We start from the raw sequence: 21,103 nt of genomic DNA, 5'->3' as shown, positions 1-21,103 counted from the left end.
TATTTTAGCTCTTTAGCCTTACGCTTGATTTCAGAAATGGTAACAAATTCATTCTGAACCAAAGAGAGCAAATTCTCACGCACAATTCCAACTAAGGCCTTAGCTATTATTATATGTGTATTTTATATTTAAACAAATGTTATTATATATATATATATATATATATATATATATATATTTATTTATTTATTTAAAGAAATGTTCTACTTTGTAAGAATAGTGTATCTCTATATATGTGGAATTGGTGAGAGGAGTAATAATGAGCCTTTCTTTATTCGGGTTGGGCCTACTGAAGAAGGTTGGTCCTATCCATTTGGTATCTTTTAATGAGTTGACTCTGTTGCAGCAAGGTCTGTGTTCCCCTTACTGAATCGGTTATGGCAAAGTGTGGTTCGTGGAATGGAATGGTTTCGGAAACCCTTACCCCTGACAACTATGAGGATTGGAGCATTATGGCGAAGAACTATCTGGTGAGCCAAGATCTGTGGAGTAGCGTTATTGAAGATGCTGGAACAGCACCCGATTATTCCTCCGAACAATGGAAGAAGAACAAAACGCCAAGGCTTTGCACATTATTCAGATGTCTTGCGGATCCGAAACTTTCTCTCAGATCAAAGAAACCACAACGGCCAAAAGTGCCTGGAATACCTTGGCCTCCTTGTACAAGTCTAGACTTGGAGCTACTGCTGACATAGAGCAAGGTAATTTTAAATCTCTCTCTCTCTTTCTCAATTTAGTCTCAATTACATTTCAATATTTTTGAAAAATTAAATTTCAGGATTGCCTTTACTTCATAGAGGTGTACAAAGAGGCGATTGGGATACTGCAAGCACATTCGTGAACAACAATCGGAAAGCAATGTATGAGGCTTCAAAATTGGGGAAGACGGTTGTTCACGTTGCAGTTCTCACTGGACAAGAGGATATGGTGGAAAAGTTGGTAAACAAAGTGCCAAAACGGCTTCTGTTGGAACGCGATACAAGAGGGTATACGGCGCTGGCTCTTGCTGCAGAGTTGAGTGACACTATTTCTGTGGCCAAATGCATGGTTGATAGGAACAAAGACTTGTTAACAATCAAGACTAACGAGGGGTTGATACCGGTTGTGCTTGCTGCTGTTAAAGGCAACAAAAATATGGCCAAGTATTTGTTTAGTGAAACTCCTGTGAAGGTGTTCAACGAGGACAGCGGCTACACCACTGCTTTACTTCTTACCAGATGCATCACTAGTCAGATATTTGGTAACAACTTAACACAAAAATCTAAACTGCTAAATATGTGCATTTCCAATCAAAGTCTGAATGGGCAAGTGCTTCATATTAGGCTTAATTTGATTTAGGGTTATTAAATTAGGCGTTTTATACATATAATATAATATGACATAATATAATAAATATAAAATGGCCGTTTTATAAATATAAGATTAAAAAAAAAATTTACCAAACTTCAAAAATGAATTATATCTAGTTATTACATCAAGTCCAATTATATGTTTCAAAAATGAATTAAACACGCTTATCTCACTCGATTATTTCATTTCCATAAACAACATATATGTTTTAACATTGATTTTTTTTTTTATAGATGATTATTTTGTCACTTAAATATTATTTTAGTCTATATAAAAAGAATAAGTTTTAATTTTAGTTTCTAATAAATATTTTTTATTAATTTTTATCTCTCTAAAATTTAAAGTTATTATTTTAATCCCTAACAATGTAAATAATCTTTATTTTAATGATATGTAAGTTTTTTTAAAGGTGTTACATAATTATATGAGTTAATCATTTATACACTGCCAGCGTAAAGTTTTTTTACACTGACAACCAATTATATATTTTAATTGTGTCATGTCACTGTTAAAAGTAAATGTGTTTACAGTGACATAGCACAATTAAAAGATATAATTAGTTGTTAGTGTAAAAAAAATTTATACTAACAGTGTATAGGTGATTAACTCTAATTATATACTACCCCCGATAGTTATAGATAACAACTAAACTAATTATGTAACCTTTTAATAAATAGTTATTACTTTCATGCATATTTTGATTAACATGTTTTAGTATTTTCTCTGAGTTTGACCAATAAGATGTGGATAGTTGTCCACTTTTATCACATCAATTATAGAGAGGAATGTTTTTAAATATTACTCTTAACTTTTAGGTGTTTATGTGCAAATTTATATATATATATATATATATATATATGGGGAATGTTAATATATTCCCACCTATTTTTTAGTTGGAGTATGTTAACAATCTATACTAAAATTTTAGGACAAGAAAATCACTCATTTTTTTTATTTGATTAATTTGTATAAATGATATTATAATAATTTAATTTAATTTAATTTTAAAATAAAATAAAATATTTTCTCTCTCTTATTAACTTTATTCTCTCTCCCTCTCTCTCTCTCTATATATATATATACACACACACATTTATATTATAATTCATAAGGGTAACTTTTTTTTTATCACATATTATTTACTTACAAGTTGGGTCAAGATTTTTTTATGGGTTATTAGGTCATTTTTTTTCATGGGTTATCTTTAACCTTCTCCTTTAATCAGCATTTTTTTTTCTCTAATAAAGAAACCTTTATTGAAGAAACTTGGACATGATTCGACAACTTTGAGCAACAATGTGTGCTCTTGCTAGAACTTCTTCACTATCTTCATCGATTCGGAAAAGGCAAAGATTCACTACGACACACAGATTCACTTATTGTTGAAATCCAAAAAAATAGGTGAGTTCATTCTTCTTACTTTGTATTCCATTTTGAACCCCATCTTGATTCACTCAAATAATTTTTCCTTCTTATTTTCATACTAAATTCTTGGTTTCCATGTTTATTATATTGGAATCAAGGAAGTACATAACTTTGGGATTCTTTTGTATCAATTACCATTACAAATGAGGCCAAAAGAGATTCTTCTTGCTTTACATAAACATGGAAGCCTAGATGATTTAGAACCCCATTTGGTCCCATTTGTAATGGTAACAGACACAAAATAATCCCAAAGTCATGTATTTCTTCAATTCAAACATAATAAAGATGAAAACCAAGAATTTAGTATGAAAAAAAGAAGAAAAAATAATTTGGACGAATCAAAATGGGTTCAAAATGGGGCACAAAGAAAAAAAATGAACATCTTATTTTTAGGGTTTTTACAATTAGTGAAGATGTGAGGGGATGTTTGAGTTGTAATGAATCTTTGAGTCCTTTCAAATCATTGAAAATAGTGAAGAAGTTCTAGCATAAACACACCATTACTCAAGATCGTTGACTCTTGTTTTAGTTTTTTTTTTAAGAAAGGTTTCTGCGTTATAGGAGAATGGTTGAAGATGACTCGTGAAAAAAAATAATCCAATAACTCGTGAAAAAAATCACAACCTGACTTGTAAGTAAATAACTCGGAATAATTTTTTATCCTTATGTAATATATATATATATATATATATATATATATATATATATATATATATATAATAGTTGAAAGAAATATTTAAAAAATTATCTTCTATAATTGATGTGACAAGGGTGGATAGATGACCACATCCTATTGGTCCAACTCATAGGAAATACCAAAACATGTTAATCAAAAGTCAAAACATGCATGGAAGTAATAACTTAAATAAACAAATAAGTAATTAAAAATGATCATATAATAGTAGGAATTAAAAATAATACTTCTAAATTTTAGAGAAATAAAAAATGAAGATTTTTTTTTCAGAAATTAAAATCAAAATTTATTCATTTTACATTACTAAAAACATATTTATTCATTTTCACGATTAATCAGATGTTGCATGGAAGCTGCTGAAAAATAATCCAAGAATACCCCTCACCATGAAATTTGATGGTGTTAGTCCTTTATTTGCATTGGCTCAGCAACCATCTGCATTTCCCAGTGTAAATCCACCTAATTTCTGGCTACAATGGCTTTACAATGGTAAGTCACCCTCCTCTCCACGTTTTTTTCCCCTTTCTGGTATATATTCTCTTCGCAAATATCCTTATTTAGACAATCTTTTATAATTATTAAAACAGAATAAAGCAGCTTTTTAAGTAATGAAGTTATAGTTCAAAATTGTAGTTTCAATTTTAATTATATTAATTATGATTGAAATAGGCTTAGAATCAAAATTTATTATAATCTTACATTGAGTTGTGCAAAAGATTAGAGTATAGAATTATATATACTTTTAAATTCAACTTAAATTCTATTTTAACACGTAGTCATGAGTGCACTTTTATCAGTTAGTAAAAAATAATTCATAGGTGGTAAGTGTGATGAAGACTCAATATTGTCTTTTAACGTTTTGGTTGTGGTTTAATTAAGCCACAACTGTTTTTACATTTTTTTTTCTTCTAAACATGTATGTCCTTTTCATATTTATTATTAACTCAATTTTCTTATGCAAATATGATTTATATGATTTCATAAATATTTGTTGTAGCCATACCTGAAACCTATGTGGAGGAAGTTGATTCGATTAACACTAGAATGCATATGAACGACGAAGAGGAAAGAGGGAATACTAAACCAGGTGTGTTCAAACTAACTAGTCATTTTTTTTAAAGTTAGTGCTTTGTTTGAAAGGTTTTAAAAGTAAGTGTTAAAACTAAATTGGTTGTTTATAAAATAGGTTTAGATATGTTATTTTACTAAATTTAGTAATATAAAAACTAAATGTTATATAGCATTTGAAAATTTTAAGCAGGTTCTTAAACTAAAAAATAGTTTTTAATTGGGTCCTTGATTATTTAATTTTTTTAGTCAAGTTCATAAGATTTTAAAACTGTCATAAATCATTATTTTATTACTGTTTCAAGCTATAAAAACTAATTCCAGGACTTACTTTTCTAGTCTAGAGACCAATTACAAATTTCTGCAAATTAGGAACCTAATTAAAATTTTCTAAATAATTTAGGACCATTATTTAACATTGAATGAATAATGACCTTGAGTTTTCTTGCGCATATCATGTCTTCATTCTAAAAGCCTTTCCATTGAATAATAACAATAACAATAACAACTAAAGTCTTTCCCTTGCTGAATAATAAAGTCTTTTCCTTTGCTGAATAATAAAGTCTTTTCTTTGCTGAATACCAAAATTATAAGCTTCATAGCACAAACAAATTTCCTAAGCTTCATAGCACAAACAAATTTCCTACGAAGTATTGGGCCTTCAGCCAATAATAAAGTCTTTCCCTTGCTGAATACCAAAATTTCCTACGAAGTATTGGGCATCTTTAATCAACACTTTTTCTTTTAAGATGTTACAAAAAATTCATAGGATAATATTTTTAATAATAAATTAAGAGTTTTGACTTAATGTAAAGAAAAGGTGAGTATTGATTATTGTTAACAAATCTTAAAATGAAATAATCTATTAATTAATTGGTTACAGTGTAGAAGATTAATAAATTCTTACAATAAATTGAATGAAAATAATTATATATATATATATATATATATATATATATATATATATATATATATATATATATATATATATAATGGAAAGTATATACATGGCTTGCATACATTCACATCCAAGAATATGATATTCATTTTGAAGTTGTTTTGCATTGCTAACATCATTCTAATTGTACTGCAGGATTTACATGATCATTTTGATTGTTGCACTTACACATTGTCAAATCCCTTTTCAGGTCTCTTCTTTTGTGTGATTACCAAACTTCTTAATCTTCCTGGTACGAAGTGTATATTATTAGTTCTATATGGTTTTATTATATATATTGGAAAGTATATACATGCCTTGATTACATTCACACCCAGGAATATGATATTCATTTTGAAGTTGTTTTGCATTGCTAACATCATTCTAATTGTATTGCAAGATTTACATGATCAATTCGATTGTTGCACTTACACATTGTCAAATCCCTTTTCAGGTCTCTTCTTTTGTGTGATTACCAAACTTCTTAATCTTCCTGGTACGGAGTGTATATTATTAGTTCTATATGGTTTATTACTCCGGATTAGTATATACATTTTACATGTAGTAGTTTTATTTTCTTATCATTGAATTTATTTCATCATTTTTCTTTTGCAGGGATAAGAAAGACATACAAGAAAAGAATGACTCACTATCGTGCAGTTAAGATCCTTGATAACATGGCTAAAGGAATCATGGGTTTTGATGAAGCAAAGCTGAAAGAGGCGTCAGTTTATGAGTCCCTATTGGAAGCATCCAAAAGTGGAATTGCTGAGTTCATAATCAAGTTGACTCAGGCTAATCCTGATCTTTATTGGGTTATTGATGAAAATCAAAGAGGAATATTTTCATATGCCATTTTGTATCGTCGTGAAAAAATTTTCAACCTCATAAAAGGTTTGAAAGGACAAGGAAAGGTGATCATTTCTCGCACAGATATATTTGGTAACAATATGTTGCATTTGATAGGGACATCAGTGCCTATAGCCGAGCTTGATCGCAAATCTGGTCCAGCTTTGCAAATGCAAAGAGAACTTCAATGGTTTAAGGTTATTGTTTTTTTTAATTTTTTTTTCTTCATATCATATAAGTGGATTGCTAAAGTAAAATTTCAATTATGATAAGAAAACACCTCGCAAATCACTTACATGCTACACTTTAGTTTTCTCCTTTACATTATTAGCTACTAGGGCTAGTGTGCTACTAACCTATGCTATCATTGTCTTGAATTTTATGTAATTCATAATTTTAGAGATTACCGTGAATAATGTATAATTAATATCATCATTGATGTTTCAAACAACTTTAATCCACAATAGCAACCATTTTTTTATATTTCATATACATATTTGATACAATTGTTGCAGGCGGTGAAAAGAATTTTGCATCCAAAGTTTCAACAAGCTGTAAATGGAGATGGCATGAAGCCTAAAGAAGTATTTACTAAAAAACACGAGGAGCTATTGAAGGATGCAGAAAAATGGGCTAAGGAGACAGCAACATCCTTCACAATAGTGGGGACTCTTATCATAACCATTGTGTTTGCAGCAGCATTCACTCTTCCTGGAGGAAACGACCAAACTACTGGCATTCCTATCTTTTTACACAAAAGAATGTTCACAACTTACATGGTGTCTGATGCTATCTCACTTTTTGCTTCCTCCACTGCTGTCATGAATTTTATTGGAATTCTCACATCTCGTTATGCTGAAAGGGATTTTAGTAAATCCCTGCCACTAAAGTTGATGTTTGGACTTTTCACACTCATATGTTCAATCCTTGCTATGATGGTTGCATTTTGCTCTGCCTTTTCTTTGATGCTGCGGGATTCAGGGCATTTCAAGATAGTGAGATTTGTCATCTCCATTGCAAGTTTGTCTGTGGCCATATTTCTACCTATCCAACTACATCTCCTGCTTGAGATTTTTAATTCTACCTTCAGATCAGAGATACTAAATATCAAGAAAATCTAAGCTTATACAAGTGTACTAGTAGCTAATGTAAAAAGAAATTTGCCTTTACTTTAAAAGGTTATAGATCAATCATACTACTTTGAAATTCAAAGACAAGACACTAATGTAAGTCATTAGAATCAAAACTTTGAAATATTTTATTCTAATGTTTTAAAAAAAGTAGACTTAAATAAGTGTTTTTAGTCTATATATTTTTATAAATATTGTGTTTTAGTCTCTATAATTAAAAATATTTTGGAACGTGAGCTGGATCCAGTAGTCCAAATTTGATTTTATTTATGTTAAAATAATATTTAATTTAACTTTAAAACACTATGGAAATAATGTCTTTTAAAAAAAAGTTGATTGAAAATTTGGGATGTTGCCATTTTTGCAAGCACATGGATAAATAATAAACATATTTTACATTTAGGAGAGAAATGTTGGTTACGTGGACAAGTTTAACGTATTATTGATGAAAGACGGTAGATTTGGCGAAGAATAGAGTGAAAGAGAGAACCGTACGATGTCCCCTCTTTGTTAGTTTTAAATTGAAAACCCTAGATTCGAAGGTAAAGATAAAGACTAGATGTTTTTACTAATTTCATAGGTGATAGGTGCATTTGATTTGAGAGAATGGAAACGGTGATATTTGAAGATGCATGTGCAGATTTTGCGTCTATGGTTGACGATGAAGTTGGAAGCTTTTCTGTTTCTAGAATGAGGGTAGGGGGCGAGAAGCTAGTGCGGGCTGTGGATAAGATCGTGGAAAACGCCCGTAAGGATATGAAAGAGGTAGAACCCCAGTTCCTAGAATTCCAGCATAGTCTAAAGCGACTAGTAGAAGACCTCACTCTTCTACTTGGACCCTTATCCTCTTCCACCCCTTTCGAGATCAATCTTCGCCGTATGCTTCGCCAGACTTTGAACAGGATACGAAATCATCTGATTTGTCATGTCGCTAGAATTAGAAGCACCGTTTCTCATCTGATTTGTCAGGCAAGCCCAGTTGATGGGGTCCAAGCCCAGGCCCACATATATGGCCGGAATCATGATTATGGCAAGATTGTGGAGTTTCTTTGTAGCCAAGCACAAACACATGCCTCTCACATCCTTTCCATCTATCCCATTGTTGGCATGTCTGGGATTGGAAAAACAACACTTGCTCAATTGGTATACAATCATCAACGGGTAAGTACCCATTTTGATGTAAGAATTTGGATTTCTTTTTCTGCCAATTTCTCTGTCAAGAAGATTCTGTGTTCCATTATAGATTCTGTTGCACAAGAAAAGTATGATCACTACGATTTAGATGTAGTGGAAAGAAAAGTGCGAGACCTTTTGCAATGGAAAAGGTACTTGCTTGTTTTAGATGATCTTCACCTCGTATATGGTGAACTGAACGAGTTGAAATCTATGTTGACTCGAGGATCAAAAGGTTCTTGCATTTTGGTAACTACTCTCTTTAAGGAGGTTGCGCAAGTCATGGGAACATTCGGACCTCATCACTTGACTCCTCTATCAGAGGACCACTGTTGGTCAGTTTTCAAACAATATGCATTTAGACCTGGCGAACAAGAGCCTGAAGTTCTTAAACGAATAGGCAAAGAAATAGTAAAAAAGTGTGAGGGATTGCCTCTTGCTGCACAAGCATTGGGAGTTCTAATGCGCTCAATGAATAAGGAACATGAATGGCTTAGAGTTGTACATAATTGGTCATGGCATTCTGAACCTGAGCTTGGTAATTCTGCTTTGACTTCTTTGAGCTTGAGATATTCCAATTTAACCCTATGCTCAAGGCTTTGTTTTACTTTCTGTGCCATATTTCCCCAAATACAGAAATTATGAAGGATGATTTGATTCATCTATGGATGGCAAATGGGTTTATTTCATCCGACGGGAACTTGGAGGTTGAACAAGTTGGCGACATAATATGGAATGAATTGTACCACAAATTATTCTTCACAGATGTCAAGACAGATGATTATTCAGGGGACATATCTTTCAAGATGCTTGGTCCTGTCCAAGAGTTTGTTGAGTCCACTAAGAGCGGAGACTGTGTGATTTTGGATAATTATAACAAGACTTCTTTGTCAGCAACGACACTCCATGTTAGTTTTGGTTCTGATTTGTTATTATTCAGTAAGGGAACCTTACAAAGAGCTGAAAACTTGCAAACATTATATCAGTTTGAGTTTGCATTTCATAACACAACCTCTGGTTGTTTTCTAACAAACTGTTATCTTCGGGTTTTAAGAACAAGTTATTTAGAGTTATCATCACTCAGGAACTTAATTTGTTTGAGGTATTTGGAGCTTTATGGTTTTCAAATAAAAAGCCTCCCTGACTCAATTTATAGCCTGAAAAAGTTGGAAACATTGAAATTGACATCCTGTCGTAAACTTATGTGTCTACCAAAGTACTTGACTCGCTTACAGAATCTTAGGCATTTTGTCATCAGTGAATGTCCTTCATTATCTCGCATGTGCCCAAACATGCACAAATTATCTTGTCTAAGAACATTAAGTTTATTCATTGTTAGTTCAAAGAAGGGGCACAAATTGGAAGAGTTAAGGGGCCTAAACCTGGGAGGAAAACTATGCATTGAAGGCCTAAAATATGTTGGCAGTTTATCTGAAGCAGAAGGGGCCAATTTGATGGGTAAAACAAAATTACATGAGTTATCCTTGTCATGGGACAGCTGTGGTGAACCTAAGTCAAATGCTACAATGAATGTTGAGGAAGTACTTGAAGCACTTCAGTCTCCCCCAAATCTTAAGACATTGAGAATATATGATTATGAAGGATCACGCTTGCCGAGTTGGATTCAAAAGCTCAAAAGTTTAGTTACTCTTGAACTTTTTGATTGCAAAATGTGTCAGCAACTTCCACAACTTGGTAAACTACCCTTCTCAAAAGGCTTGAAATATTTTCTATGGATGATGTGCAATACATGGATGATGATGAATCTTGCCACGGTGTGGAAGAGTGTTTCCCATCTTTGGAGTAACTCAATGTTTGAGGGTTACCAAACTTAAAACACTTGTTGAAAGTGGTGGAAAGATCTATCATCTTTGCTAGAGGGAATGCTTAGAAACCTTTCTGGAGGTGAAGATCTATCATCTTTGCTAGAGGGAATGCTTAGAAACCTGGCGTGTCTTAAAACTATGATATTGTATGATTTCCCGAAACTGAAGGTATTGTCAGATGAACTCCTCAAACTAAATGCTATGGAGCGTTTAGAAATCAAATGGTGTGGTGATCTTATGTCTTTACCGGAGCAAGAAGGCTGGTCAGGTCTGTTGTCTCTTCGTTATTTGGAGATTGCTTACTGTGGAAGATTCACATCCTTGCCAGAAGGTGTTAGACAAGTCACATCTCTTGAGGTTCTCAAAATTGAATTCTGCCCAGATTTGGAGAAAAGATGCAAAAAGGGAACAGGAGAGGACTGGAACAAGATAGCACACATTCCACAAGTAATTTTGTTGCAATAGTATGAGGATGAACCAATCTTTTGTCAACCTCAGGTAGTTTCTCTCCTCCCTCTCTCCCCCCCTTTTTTTTTCTATTGCTTATGGCATTTGTTTGCATTTCTCTTCAAGCAGTGACACCTTCTAACAATCTCTTTTATGTATTTGCAGCATATGGTACTCGAGTCTTGTCTCTTCGACTATGTGAATGTGACTAGTGTGAGACCCCATTTTTTTCTTCTCCGCTTCTCATTTCTCTACCTTCACTTTCACTCTCACTCTTATACTCTCTTCTCCCCCAAAGTCTCTACTCACTCTGTTGTTCACTCTTACTCCTTGGGTTGAAGGTGCAAATTAGTGGTGTTCGAAGCTTGCTGAGGAGCGGAATTCCTTTTCTCCGTTCATCCTTCTCCTTCTCCATTTTTCTTCCATTGTTTTCTCTTCCCGGAGTTCGGAATCTTCTCACCGAGGTAAGAGAAGCTAGATTGTTGCTGATTGTGTGAGAATGAGTTTTAGAAACTCATTAGTTGCTTGATGTTAGATGATTGAAGTGCTGAGTTGAAGAAACTTCATTTTCAGGGTTTCAGGGTTATGGGTGAAAATTTGGGTTTTTCATGTTTTGGTGATTGCATGTTGAAAAAGAAGGTATTTTTGAGCTGTTTGGCAAAAATGTGGAGTTTTGGATGGTTTGCATGTGCTTGGACTGGTAGATTTTGCAGGTTTTGGGGAAAATCTTTGAAGTTTGGGGGTTGCTGTGTGATAGTGCGCCAGGAGTAGTTATTGGCACCGGGCGTGTGTTCATTAGAGGGCTCCATTGGTCGAGCACGCCAGGCGCAAGGCTGGATGCGCCGGGCGAGCTTGGGGATGGAGGCCCCTGGGTGACTCACGCCGGGCGTGGAAGAACCGCACTGGGCATGATATCAGACAAGGACTCAATGTTTTAGGTTACTAGTGCGACGCTGGGCGTGACTACGTCTCGTCGGGCGTGGAGACTCCTTGGGAGTCTCTGATAGGGGTGGCGCTAGGCGCAATTGGTACGTGAGACCTTGGGAAGGTCTCTGCCTTCCCTGCGTCGAGCGCGGGTTTGGCACGCCGGGCGTGTGAGGCTCTTTGGACTCTCTGCCTCCTAGCACGCCGGGCGCAATTAAAATTACGCTTGGCACGTTTGAGCCCTAGAGCTCTCTGGTGGACCACGTCGGGCGCAACCATGAGTGTACCGAGCGCGGATATGTACTTTCTTTATATGTTGATACATGCTGATATATGCTGATATACATTGATGTTTGCTGAGTTAAGCTGTTATTGATGAATGTTGGTGAGCTGAGAGATGATTATGTTGGGCTGAGTTGTTCATGCTGAATTATGATGTTTAAGTTGTATTGATGTATAAAGTTGAGTTGTGCTGTATGCTGTATGCTGTATGTTGTTAATGTCGTTATGTTGTGCTGTGCTGCATGTTGATATAAACTGTTGTAGGCCGTAAGGTTGAGCTGTTGTAAGCCGTAAGGATGAGCTGTTGTAGGCCGTAAGGCTGAGCTGTTGTAGGAGATCTCTGAGCTGATATACGTGACGACGCATTGTTTGTTTAATGTTTCTTTGCTGAATGATGTGAAATGTATGTTGTGATGTATCATATGTTGATTCTTGCTGAACTAGATGATGTGATGATAAGCTGTAGTTGTTTATAATTTATGTATTTTTATATATATATGTTGATTCTTTTCACTAGCTTACCCTTGTTGTTTCCACGTGGTTTGGAATGCAAAATGATCATATTATGTATGAGAGCAGAGCAGGGATAGGTTGGTGTCTTGAGGCAGGTCTGCAACTGGTAGATGGAGTGAATATTTGATGTTTTATTGTTTTGGCTACTTATTGTAGCTATTTTGATGAATTTTGTACATTGATTTGAGCCCCAGGCTAGACATATGTGTATATACTTTATATTATATATGTATGCTCTATTATGTGTGGTGCTATGTGGTTTGCTATGTGACGGCCAAATAGGTCGTTACACTTTTATGGTATTAGAGCAGTTCGAGTCTAGTAGACACTCATTGTGGGTGGTTCCTTTAGGCTTTTGTTGTGCTGAACTCTGTGTTGTGTTGATTGTTGTGCTGATTTCTTGTTGTCTGGTTTAGTTATTGTATACTAAAGGTGCTGTTACTTTTGTAGACAATGACTAGAACCAACGAGCAGAGAGCCCGTGCCATGGAGATGATGGCTATGGCTATGCAACAGCAGAATGCCTACTTTGCTAGGATGGATACTGATAGAGCTGCAGCTGGTGCAGCAAGGCCAGTTGGGTCACAGGAGAGCCGGGATCTTGCTGAGTTTCGCAAGTGTCATCCTCCGCAATTTAAGGGTGATGCAAATCTAGAGGTAGCTGACCACTGGATCTGTGAGCTAGAGAAGATCTTCACTGTGTTGGAATGTTCTCAAGAGAGGAGGTTGGCATATGCCGTCTACATGCTGGTTGGAGAGGCTGAACATTGGTGGAGGGGTACCCACCACATGTTGGTTGCTAGAGGAGTTTCTGTTGACTGGTAGTGCTTCAAGAGGGTATTTCTTGAGAAATACTTCCTAGAGAGTGTGAGGCACGCCAAGGAGGCTGAATTCATGCAGTTGCACCAAGGAGGGATGTCAATTTCCGATTATGCGATGAGATTCGAGCACCTGACTCTTTTATTCGCAAGCTATTTTTGAGGCTTGGAAATGCAGGAAGTTTACTGAGGGTCTGAGACAAGAGCTGAAGAGGGTGGTGGTGCCTATGGCCATCACTGAGTTTCCGGCCTTGGTTGAGAAGGCGAAGGTTGTTAAGCGGTTGGAAGGTGGCAACCGTGTGATGAAAACTGTTGAGGGACCAGCTGGGTCCAAGAAAGGTGGAGGTCAGAGGAAGCCATTAGGAAACCTGTTGATACTGCTCGAGGTGGGAAACATGGTGGAGGTGCCACTCTCAAGTGTTACAGGTGTGCAAGACCCCATTTTGTTCGAGATTGTCCACACACGGAGAGCCGGTGTTTCAGGTGTCATTAGATGGGTCATGAGTCGACTAACTGTCCCACCAGAAACAGATCGGATAGGGGTGCTCTAAGAGGTGATAGACCTGCTGCTGCGGGGAGGGTATTCGCCTTGATTAGGGCTGAAGCTTTTACTTCTTCTGATCTTGTGAAGGGGAATGGTAAAACTGCTGGTAAGGATGTGGTGATTCTCTTTGATTATGGAGCTTCTCATTCCTTTATTTCATATGTTTGTGTTGCTATGTTGGGTGTGCCAGTTTGTGCTTTGGGGTTGAGATTGCTAGTGTTGACGTTCGTTTCTGTTTCAATAGTTGTTTCTGAGCTGTGTGCTGATTTTTCGATTGTTGTGAATGAGAAAAAATATAAGGTGAACTTGATTTATTTGCCTTTGGTGGATATTGACATAATCTTAGGGATGGATTGGTTGTCTTTCAATCGCATCCTTATAGATTGTGCCAATAGGAGGTTGATCTTTTCTCAGGTGGAGGAGGAGTTGTTGATTTCAGCTAGTCAAGTTGAGTCATTGATGAGAGATGGAGCAGAGTGTTGTATTCTGCTTGCTGCTATGAGTGTGGAGACCGAGAGGGTCATTGCTGAGATAGATGTGGTGAAAGATTTTGCTGAGGTGTTTCTTGATGAGGTGTCTGGATTGCCTCCTACTAGGGAGATGAAGTTCAACATTGACTTGGTTCCAGGTGCGGGGCCAGTGTCGGTGGCTCCTTATAGGATGGCCCTAGCTGAGTTGGTTGAGCTGAAAAGTCAGTTGGAAGACTTGCTGGAAAAGTAGTTGGTGAGGCCGAGTGTATCTCCGTGGGGTGTTCCCGTGTTGTTAGAAAAAAAGAAGGATGGAGGTAGTCGACTGTGTGTTGATTATCGACAGTTGAACAAATTGACCATTAAGAACAAATATCCACTTCACCGGATAGATGACTTAATGGATCAATTGAAGGGAGCATCGGTATTTTCAAAGATTGACTTGAGGTTAAGATATCACCAGATCAGGGTGAAGGAGGGTGACATACCTAAGACCGCTTTCAGGACTAGGTCACTACGAGTATGTTGTGATGCCGTTTGGTGTGACCAAAGCCTTGATAGTGTTCATGGATTACATGAACAGGATCTTCCAGCCCTTCTTGGATAAATTTGTGGTGGTGTTTGTTGATGACATCTTGATTTATTCAAGGACCCCGGAGGAGCACGGAGAGCACTTGCGATTGGTGTTAGAGATTTTGAAGGCGGAGAAGTTGTACGCTAAGTTGTCTAAGTGTGAGTTCTGATTGAAAGAGGTGAAGTTCTTGGGCCATGTTATTTCAGCTCAAGGGATTGTTGTTAATCCGGCTAAGGTGGAGTCGGTGTTGCAGTGGGAGCGTCCAAGAACTGTCACTGATATTTAGAGTTTTGTGGGTCTAGCGGGTTATTATAGGAGGTTCATTGAAGGATTCTCCAAGATAGTAGCGCCTCTAACCCAGTTGACAATAAAGGATCAGCCTTTCATTTGGACAGATGCTTGTGAGCGGAGTTTTGATGAGCTGAAGAGGAGGTTGACTACTTCTCCTATATGGTGTTGCCTGACTCTAGTGAGCCCTTTGATATGTACTGCGATGCTTCTCACCAGGGTTTGGGGTGTGTGTTGATGCAAAACAAGAAAGTAGTGGCATATGCTTCAAGGCAACTGAAGAACCATGAGAGGAATTATCCTACTCATGACTTGGAGTTGGCGGCAGTTATTTTTGCCTTGAAGATATGGAGGCATTATCTGTATGGTATTCGGTTCAGCGTCTTCAATGATCACAAGAGTCTAAAGTACTTGTTTGATCAGAAGGAGCTGAACATGAGACAGAGGCGGTGGATGAAATTTCTGAAGGACTATGACTTTCAACTGATGTATCATCCTGGGAAGGCTAATGTTGTGACAGATGCGCTGAGTAGGAAATCCATCCACGTGTCTAGTATGATGGTGAAAGAGCTGGAGCTGGTGGAGGAATTCAGAGATTTGAATCTCTGTGTGGAGCTAGCTCAGGATCACATTAGTTGTGGAATGACTACCATAACTATTGAGTTCTTGAGGCAGGTTGGATTGAAGCAGTTGCATGATGTGGAGTTGGTGCGCATTCTTGGTTTGCTGGGTACCGAGAAAGCAGTGGGTTTTGAGCTGAGCAGAGATGAGATCTTGAGGTTTAAGGGCAGAATTTGTCTACTTTATGATTTTGAGCTGAAGAAAGCTGTGATGGAGGAAGACCACAAGAGTAGACTTAGCTACATCCTGGTATGACTAAAATGTACCAAGACCTCAAGAAGACTTTCTGGTATGAAGAGAGATATTGCTGAATATGTGTGGCCTGTCTGACCTGTCAGAAGGCGAAGGTGGAGCATCAGAAGTCAAGTGGTTTGATGCAGCAGATGGAGATTTCGGAATGGAAGTGTGATAGTATTATTATGGATTTCATTGTGGGATTGCCTAGGTCGGCTAGGAATAGTGATGCTATCTGGGTGATTGTTGATCAGCTGACCAAGTGTGCACATTTCTTGCCTGTCAATATCAAGTGGTCCTTGGAGAAGTTGATGCAGTTGTATGTGAGGGAAATAGTACGGTTGCACGGGGTGCCTTCCAGTATTATTTCAGACAGAGATCCGAGGTTCACTTCCAGATTTTGGCAGAGTTTACATCAAGCCTTAGGCACGAAATTGAGGTTGAGTTCTGCTTATCATCCCCAGATGGATGGTCAGTCAGAGAGGACAATCTAGTCCTTGGAGGATTTGTTGAGGCTTGTGTGTTAGACCACTTGGAAAGCTGGGAGGAAGTCCTAACGCTGGTAGAGTTCACTTACAATAATAGATTTCATGCTAGTATTGGGATGACACCGTTTGAAGCCTTGTATGATAGGAAATGTAGGACTCCTCTATGTTGGTATCAAGATGGTGAGTCAGTGGTTGTGGGACCGGAGCTGATCCTACAGACTATTGAGAAGGTGAAGCTGATTTAGGAGAGAATGAAGACTGCTTAGAGTAGGCAAAAATCTTATGCTGATAAAAGGCAAAAGCCTTTGGAGTTTGCTGAAGGGGAGCATGTGTTTCTGAAGGTGACCCCAACCTCTGGTGTGGGTAAAGCGCTAAAGGCAAAGAAGTTGACACCTAGGTTTGTTGGTCCCTATCAAATCATCCATCGTGTGGGTCCGGTCGCATATCGGTTGGCTTTGCCACCGTCTCTCTCAAACCTACACGATGTGTTTCATGTATCCCAGATGAAGAAGTATGTTCATGATCCCGGTCATGTGGTTGAGTTGGATGATGTGCGTGTGAAGGAGAACCTGACTTTTGAGAAGTCGCTTGTAGTTGTGGTTGATTACAAGTTGAAAGAGTTAAGGGGCAAGTCCATTGCTTTGGTGAAGGTGTTGTGGGATGCAGCTACTGGTGAAACTACTTGGGAAGTGGAGCAGCAGTGCAGGGAGCGGTATCCTTCCTTATTCCCAAGTAAGTCTATTTTCGGGGACGAAAATTCTTGTTGTTAGGGAGGTTGTGAGACCTCATTTTTTTCTTCTCCGCTTCTCATTTCTCTACCTTCACTTTTACTCTCACTCTCATACTCTCTTCTCCCCCAAAGTCTTTACTCACTTTGCTGTTCACTCTTATTCCTTGGGTTGAAGGTGCAGATTAGTGGTGTTCAAAGCTTGCTGAGGAGCGGACTTCCTTTTCTCCATTCGTCCTTCTCCTTCTCCATTTTTCTTCCATTGTTTTCTCTTCCCGGAGCTCGGAATCTTCTCACCGAGGTAAGAGAAGCTAGATTGTTGCTGATTGTGTGAGAATGAGTTTTAGAAACTCATTAGTTGCTTGATGTTAGATGATTGAAGTGTTGAGTTGAAGAAACTTCATTTTCGGGGTTTCGGGGTTATGGGTGAAAATTTGGGTTTTTCATGTTTTGGTGGTTGCATGTTGAAAAAAAGGTATTTTTGAGCTGTTTGGTAAAAATGTGGGGTTTTGGATGGTTTGCATGTGCTTGGGCTAGTAGATTTTGCAGGTTTTGGGGAAAATCTTTGAAGTTTAGGGGCTGCTGTGTGATAGTGTGCCAGGCATAGTTATTGACGCCGAGCGTGTGTTCATCAAAGGGCTCCATTGGTCGAGCACGCCGGGCGCAAGGCTAGATGTTCCGGGCGAGCTTGGGGATGGAGGCTCCTGGGTGACTCACGCCGGGCGTGGAAGAACCGCATTGGGCGTGATATCAGACAGGGACTCAATGTTTTGGGTTACTGGTGTGGCACCGGGCGTGATTACGTCTCGTCGGGCGTGGAGACTCCTTGGGAGTCTCTACCAGGGGTGGCACCAGGCGCAATTGGTATTGCGCCGGGCGTGAGACCTTGGAAAAATCTCTGCCTTCCCTGCGCCGAGTGCGGGTTTGGCAAGCCGAGCGTGTGAGGCTCTTTGGAGTCTTTGCCTCCTAGCACGCCAGGCGCAATTGGAATTGCGCCGGGCGTGTTTGAGCCCTGAAGCTCTCTGGTTGGGCCACACCGGGCGCAATCATGAGTGTGCTGGGCGCGAATATGTACTTTCTTTATATGCTGATACATGTTGATAGATGCTAATATACGTTGATATTTGCTTAGTTAAGCTATTATTGATGAATGTTGGTGAGTTGAGAGATGATTATGTTGTGTTGTGAGTTGTTCATGCTGAATTATGATGTTTAAGTTGTATTGCTGTATAAAGTTGAGTTGTGCTGTATGTTGTATGTTGTTAATGTCGTTATATTGTGTTGTGCTGCATGGTGATATAAACTGTTGTAGGTCGTAAGGCTGAACTGTTGTAGGCCGTAAGACTGAGCTGTTATAGGCTGTAAGGATGAGCTGTTGTAGGTCTTAATGCTGAGTTGTTGTAGGCCGTAAGGCTGAGCTATTGTAGGAGATCTCAAAGCTGATATGCGTGACGATGCATTGTTTGTTTAATGTTACTTTGCTGAATGATGTGATGAAGTGTGTGCTGTGATGTATCATATGCTGATTCTTGCTAACTAGATGATGTGCTGATAAGCTGTAGTTGTTTATAATTTATGTATTTCTATATATATATGCTAATTCTTTTCACTAGCTTACCCTTGTTGTTTCCATGTGGTTTGAACTGCAATGATCATACTATGTATGAGAGCAGAGCAAGGATGGGTTGGTATCTTGAGGCAGGTCTGCAACTGGCAAATGGAGTGAATATTTGATGTTTTGTTGTTTTGACTACTTATTGTAGCTATTTTGATGTATTTTGTACATTGATTTGAGCTGCAGGCTAGACATATGTGTATATACTTTATATTATATATGTATGTTTTATTCTGTGTGATGCTGTGTAATTTGTTGTGTGACGGTCAGGCAGGTCGTTACAACTAGTGTTTGGCTTGCTTGTTGCATTCATAGGTGGACAGAATGTAGACTCAGCTTGTGTGAACATTAGCAGTATTTTCTCGAATTTGCATTGTTTTATTTATTTGTCTATATTGGCGGGATGTTGATAGTTTGATTATCATTTTGAGTTGTGTTTGTGGCCAACCCCCCACCCCCAAATGAATTGTGAATCAAAAAGTTTAATGCTGCTGTAATTTTTTTTATTTTATTTTTTTATTTATTACATGCTGCAATTAATGTTTAACAAAGGTTATTGACCTATTATTACCTGTAACTAATTGTTATTTTGCTAGAAGAAATACGGAAGGAATCATTTCCTGTTGAAACGGGCTTATTAATTTCGTAATCATCCTATATTTTTCTTCCACATTACGAACATATTTATTTCACGCCTAAGTTTTATAAAGTTTGTAGTGGGGCAAATGAATTTCCGTTAGCTTTTGAAAAGGAACTCGATTTGATTGTGCAGTATTTTCATGTTCCTACTCGTTTTCTAATTTTTTAAAATTTATTTATTTAGAGTCTATTTGAATAATTTGAATACAAGATAAAAATACCATTTGAGTGATTTTTTTAAGTAAAGATTTATTTTCAATAGTATTTTTTCCTTTAACAATATCACCTCTATGAAAAGATTGAAAAGATAGTTGTTTCATTAAAAGTATTGTACATCATGATGAAGTTATATTTATTACAGTGACAGGTTACATGTTCAAATTTACTTTTTTATTTTTATTTTTTTGCATTTTGAATTTTAGAATTCACTTCTGCGTATACAAATGATTAAATCTCTGATTTACAATCGAGCTTTTATAAAAGATGTTAAGAATGTTATAAATAATAATTAGTAGTTTAATTAATAGATGTTAATATTTATTGTTAATTATTATTATTTATATTTTTGTTATGAATTATTATTTTTTGTGTAATTATTTAACTATCACATGTACTTATAAATAGGTTAGTCTTTATTTAAAGATAATAAATTTTTCAGATTCTTTCTTATCTCATATTAGTTTGTTTGTTCTCTCTATCTTTATCTTTTCTTCATACCACGTTATCAGTATAATAGTCTTTCATCTATTGATGTTACAACTTATAAGACAAAGTTGTGAAGAATTTTCTTGAAGAATGTCATATTTTTTAAGATAAATATTTTAAGGTTAATTATTCATCTTCAACAACATGTATTTTATCAAATATTTATATTATTTACATTATCATAAATCAAAGTAGTCTTGAAGACACTATAATAGTCCTAAAGACATTATTAAATTTTTTTTTCTTCATGTTCTTGAAATATGTCTAGAAGACACTCTCAAAGAAAAATGTTCAATCTTTTTTACTTTATTAATTTTTTTCCCTTTACCAAAAATGAGAAATATCAATGTATCGTTGACATAATACATTCAGCCTAATATATATTAATTTATAAGGAATGATGAATATATTTATTCTGCCTAATAAATAAATATATAATAATAATAATGAATATTATCATATATATTTTCTTCTCACGTTACCAATTTAAATATTCTGCAATATTTAAAAATTATGTTTTTTACGTCATATCAATATATATATATATATATATATATATATATATACCATATATTTTTTTTTATAATCATTAGGTTGTTTTGTGTGTGCTAATTTATATTAAATCAGAGACGATTTGATTTCCATAATTAAGATATTATTAATAATTAATTTGTAATTTTAATTTTATTGTTATTTATGATTCATTTATTTCTTTATTTGAATTTCTCTCTCTTTTACGATAGTATTGAACATGTTAAATATTGT

At 36.4% G+C, this 21,103-nt stretch overlaps 2 protein-coding genes across 12 annotated transcripts; both read left to right on the top strand.

Annotated features, from left to right (window-relative positions):
• Positions 1–287: 287 nt before the first annotated feature.
• On the top strand, positions 288–8,230 carry LOC109787864 (uncharacterized). 4 transcript variants are annotated; one of them, XM_083063118.1, is made up of 9 exons: positions 288–701; positions 779–1,240; positions 3,809–3,958; positions 4,467–4,556; positions 5,686–5,727; positions 5,929–5,970; positions 6,090–6,388; positions 6,839–7,995; positions 8,094–8,230. In XM_083063118.1, exons 1-8 carry the CDS (start codon positions 539–541, stop codon positions 7,442–7,444), a joined length of 1,854 nt encoding a protein of 617 aa, XP_082919244.1. In that variant the 5' UTR covers positions 288–538; the 3' UTR covers positions 7,445–7,995; positions 8,094–8,230. The 4 variants fall into 4 exon arrangements, with proteins under 4 accessions (XP_082919244.1, XP_082919243.1, XP_082919242.1 ...); XM_083063116.1 differs by having other exon boundaries at positions 289–701; positions 6,090–6,520; XM_083063119.1 differs by having other exon boundaries at positions 578–701; positions 798–1,240; positions 6,090–6,520.
• Positions 8,002–19,387, top strand: LOC145951627 (putative disease resistance protein RGA4). Of its 8 annotated transcripts, XM_083063127.1 has the most exons (6): positions 8,621–10,950; positions 11,065–11,112; positions 11,241–11,363; positions 13,069–17,384; positions 17,558–17,680; positions 19,053–19,387. In XM_083063127.1, the coding sequence occupies exons 2-4, from the start codon at positions 11,068–11,070 to the stop codon at positions 13,441–13,443; spliced, it is 543 nt and encodes a 180-aa protein (XP_082919253.1). In that variant the 5' UTR covers positions 8,621–10,950; positions 11,065–11,067; the 3' UTR covers positions 13,444–17,384; positions 17,558–17,680; positions 19,053–19,387. The 8 variants fall into 8 exon arrangements, with proteins under 8 accessions (XP_082919251.1, XP_082919250.1, XP_082919252.1 ...); XM_083063125.1 differs by lacking the exons at positions 8,621–10,950; positions 11,065–11,112; positions 11,241–11,363 and adding an exon at positions 8,002–8,614 and having other exon boundaries at positions 17,564–17,680; XM_083063124.1 differs by lacking the exons at positions 8,621–10,950; positions 11,065–11,112; positions 11,241–11,363 and adding an exon at positions 8,002–8,614.
• Positions 19,388–21,103: the final 1,716 nt, after the last annotated feature.

Source organism: Cajanus cajan, chromosome 9, assembly GCF_000230855.2.
Source record: "Cajanus cajan strain Asha chromosome 9, NIPB_CcT2T_4, whole genome shotgun sequence".
Classification (NCBI taxonomy): Eukaryota; Viridiplantae; Streptophyta; class Magnoliopsida; order Fabales; family Fabaceae; genus Cajanus; species Cajanus cajan.
Note: the sequence above shows the minus strand (reverse complement) of the source record. Positions and strands in the feature narration are given on the sequence as shown.

What these genes read in the sequence shown, in the direction of transcription:
- LOC109787864 (XM_083063116.1), top strand. Translation starts at nt 539, where the DNA reads ATGGAAGAAGAACAAAACGCCAAGGCTTTGCACATTATTCAGATGTCT. An exon ending in TACTGCTGACATAGAGCAAG is followed by an intron (nt 702 to 778) that starts GTAATTTTAAAT and finishes ATTAAATTTCAG; the next exon opens with GATTGCCTTTACTTCATAGA. An exon ending in CAAACTTCTTAATCTTCCTG is followed by an intron (nt 5,728 to 5,928) that starts GTACGAAGTGTA and finishes ATCCCTTTTCAG; the next exon opens with GTCTCTTCTTTTGTGTGATT.
- LOC145951627 (XM_083063123.1), top strand. Translation starts at nt 9,214, where the DNA reads ATGCTCAAGGCTTTGTTTTACTTTCTGTGCCATATTTCCCCAAATACA.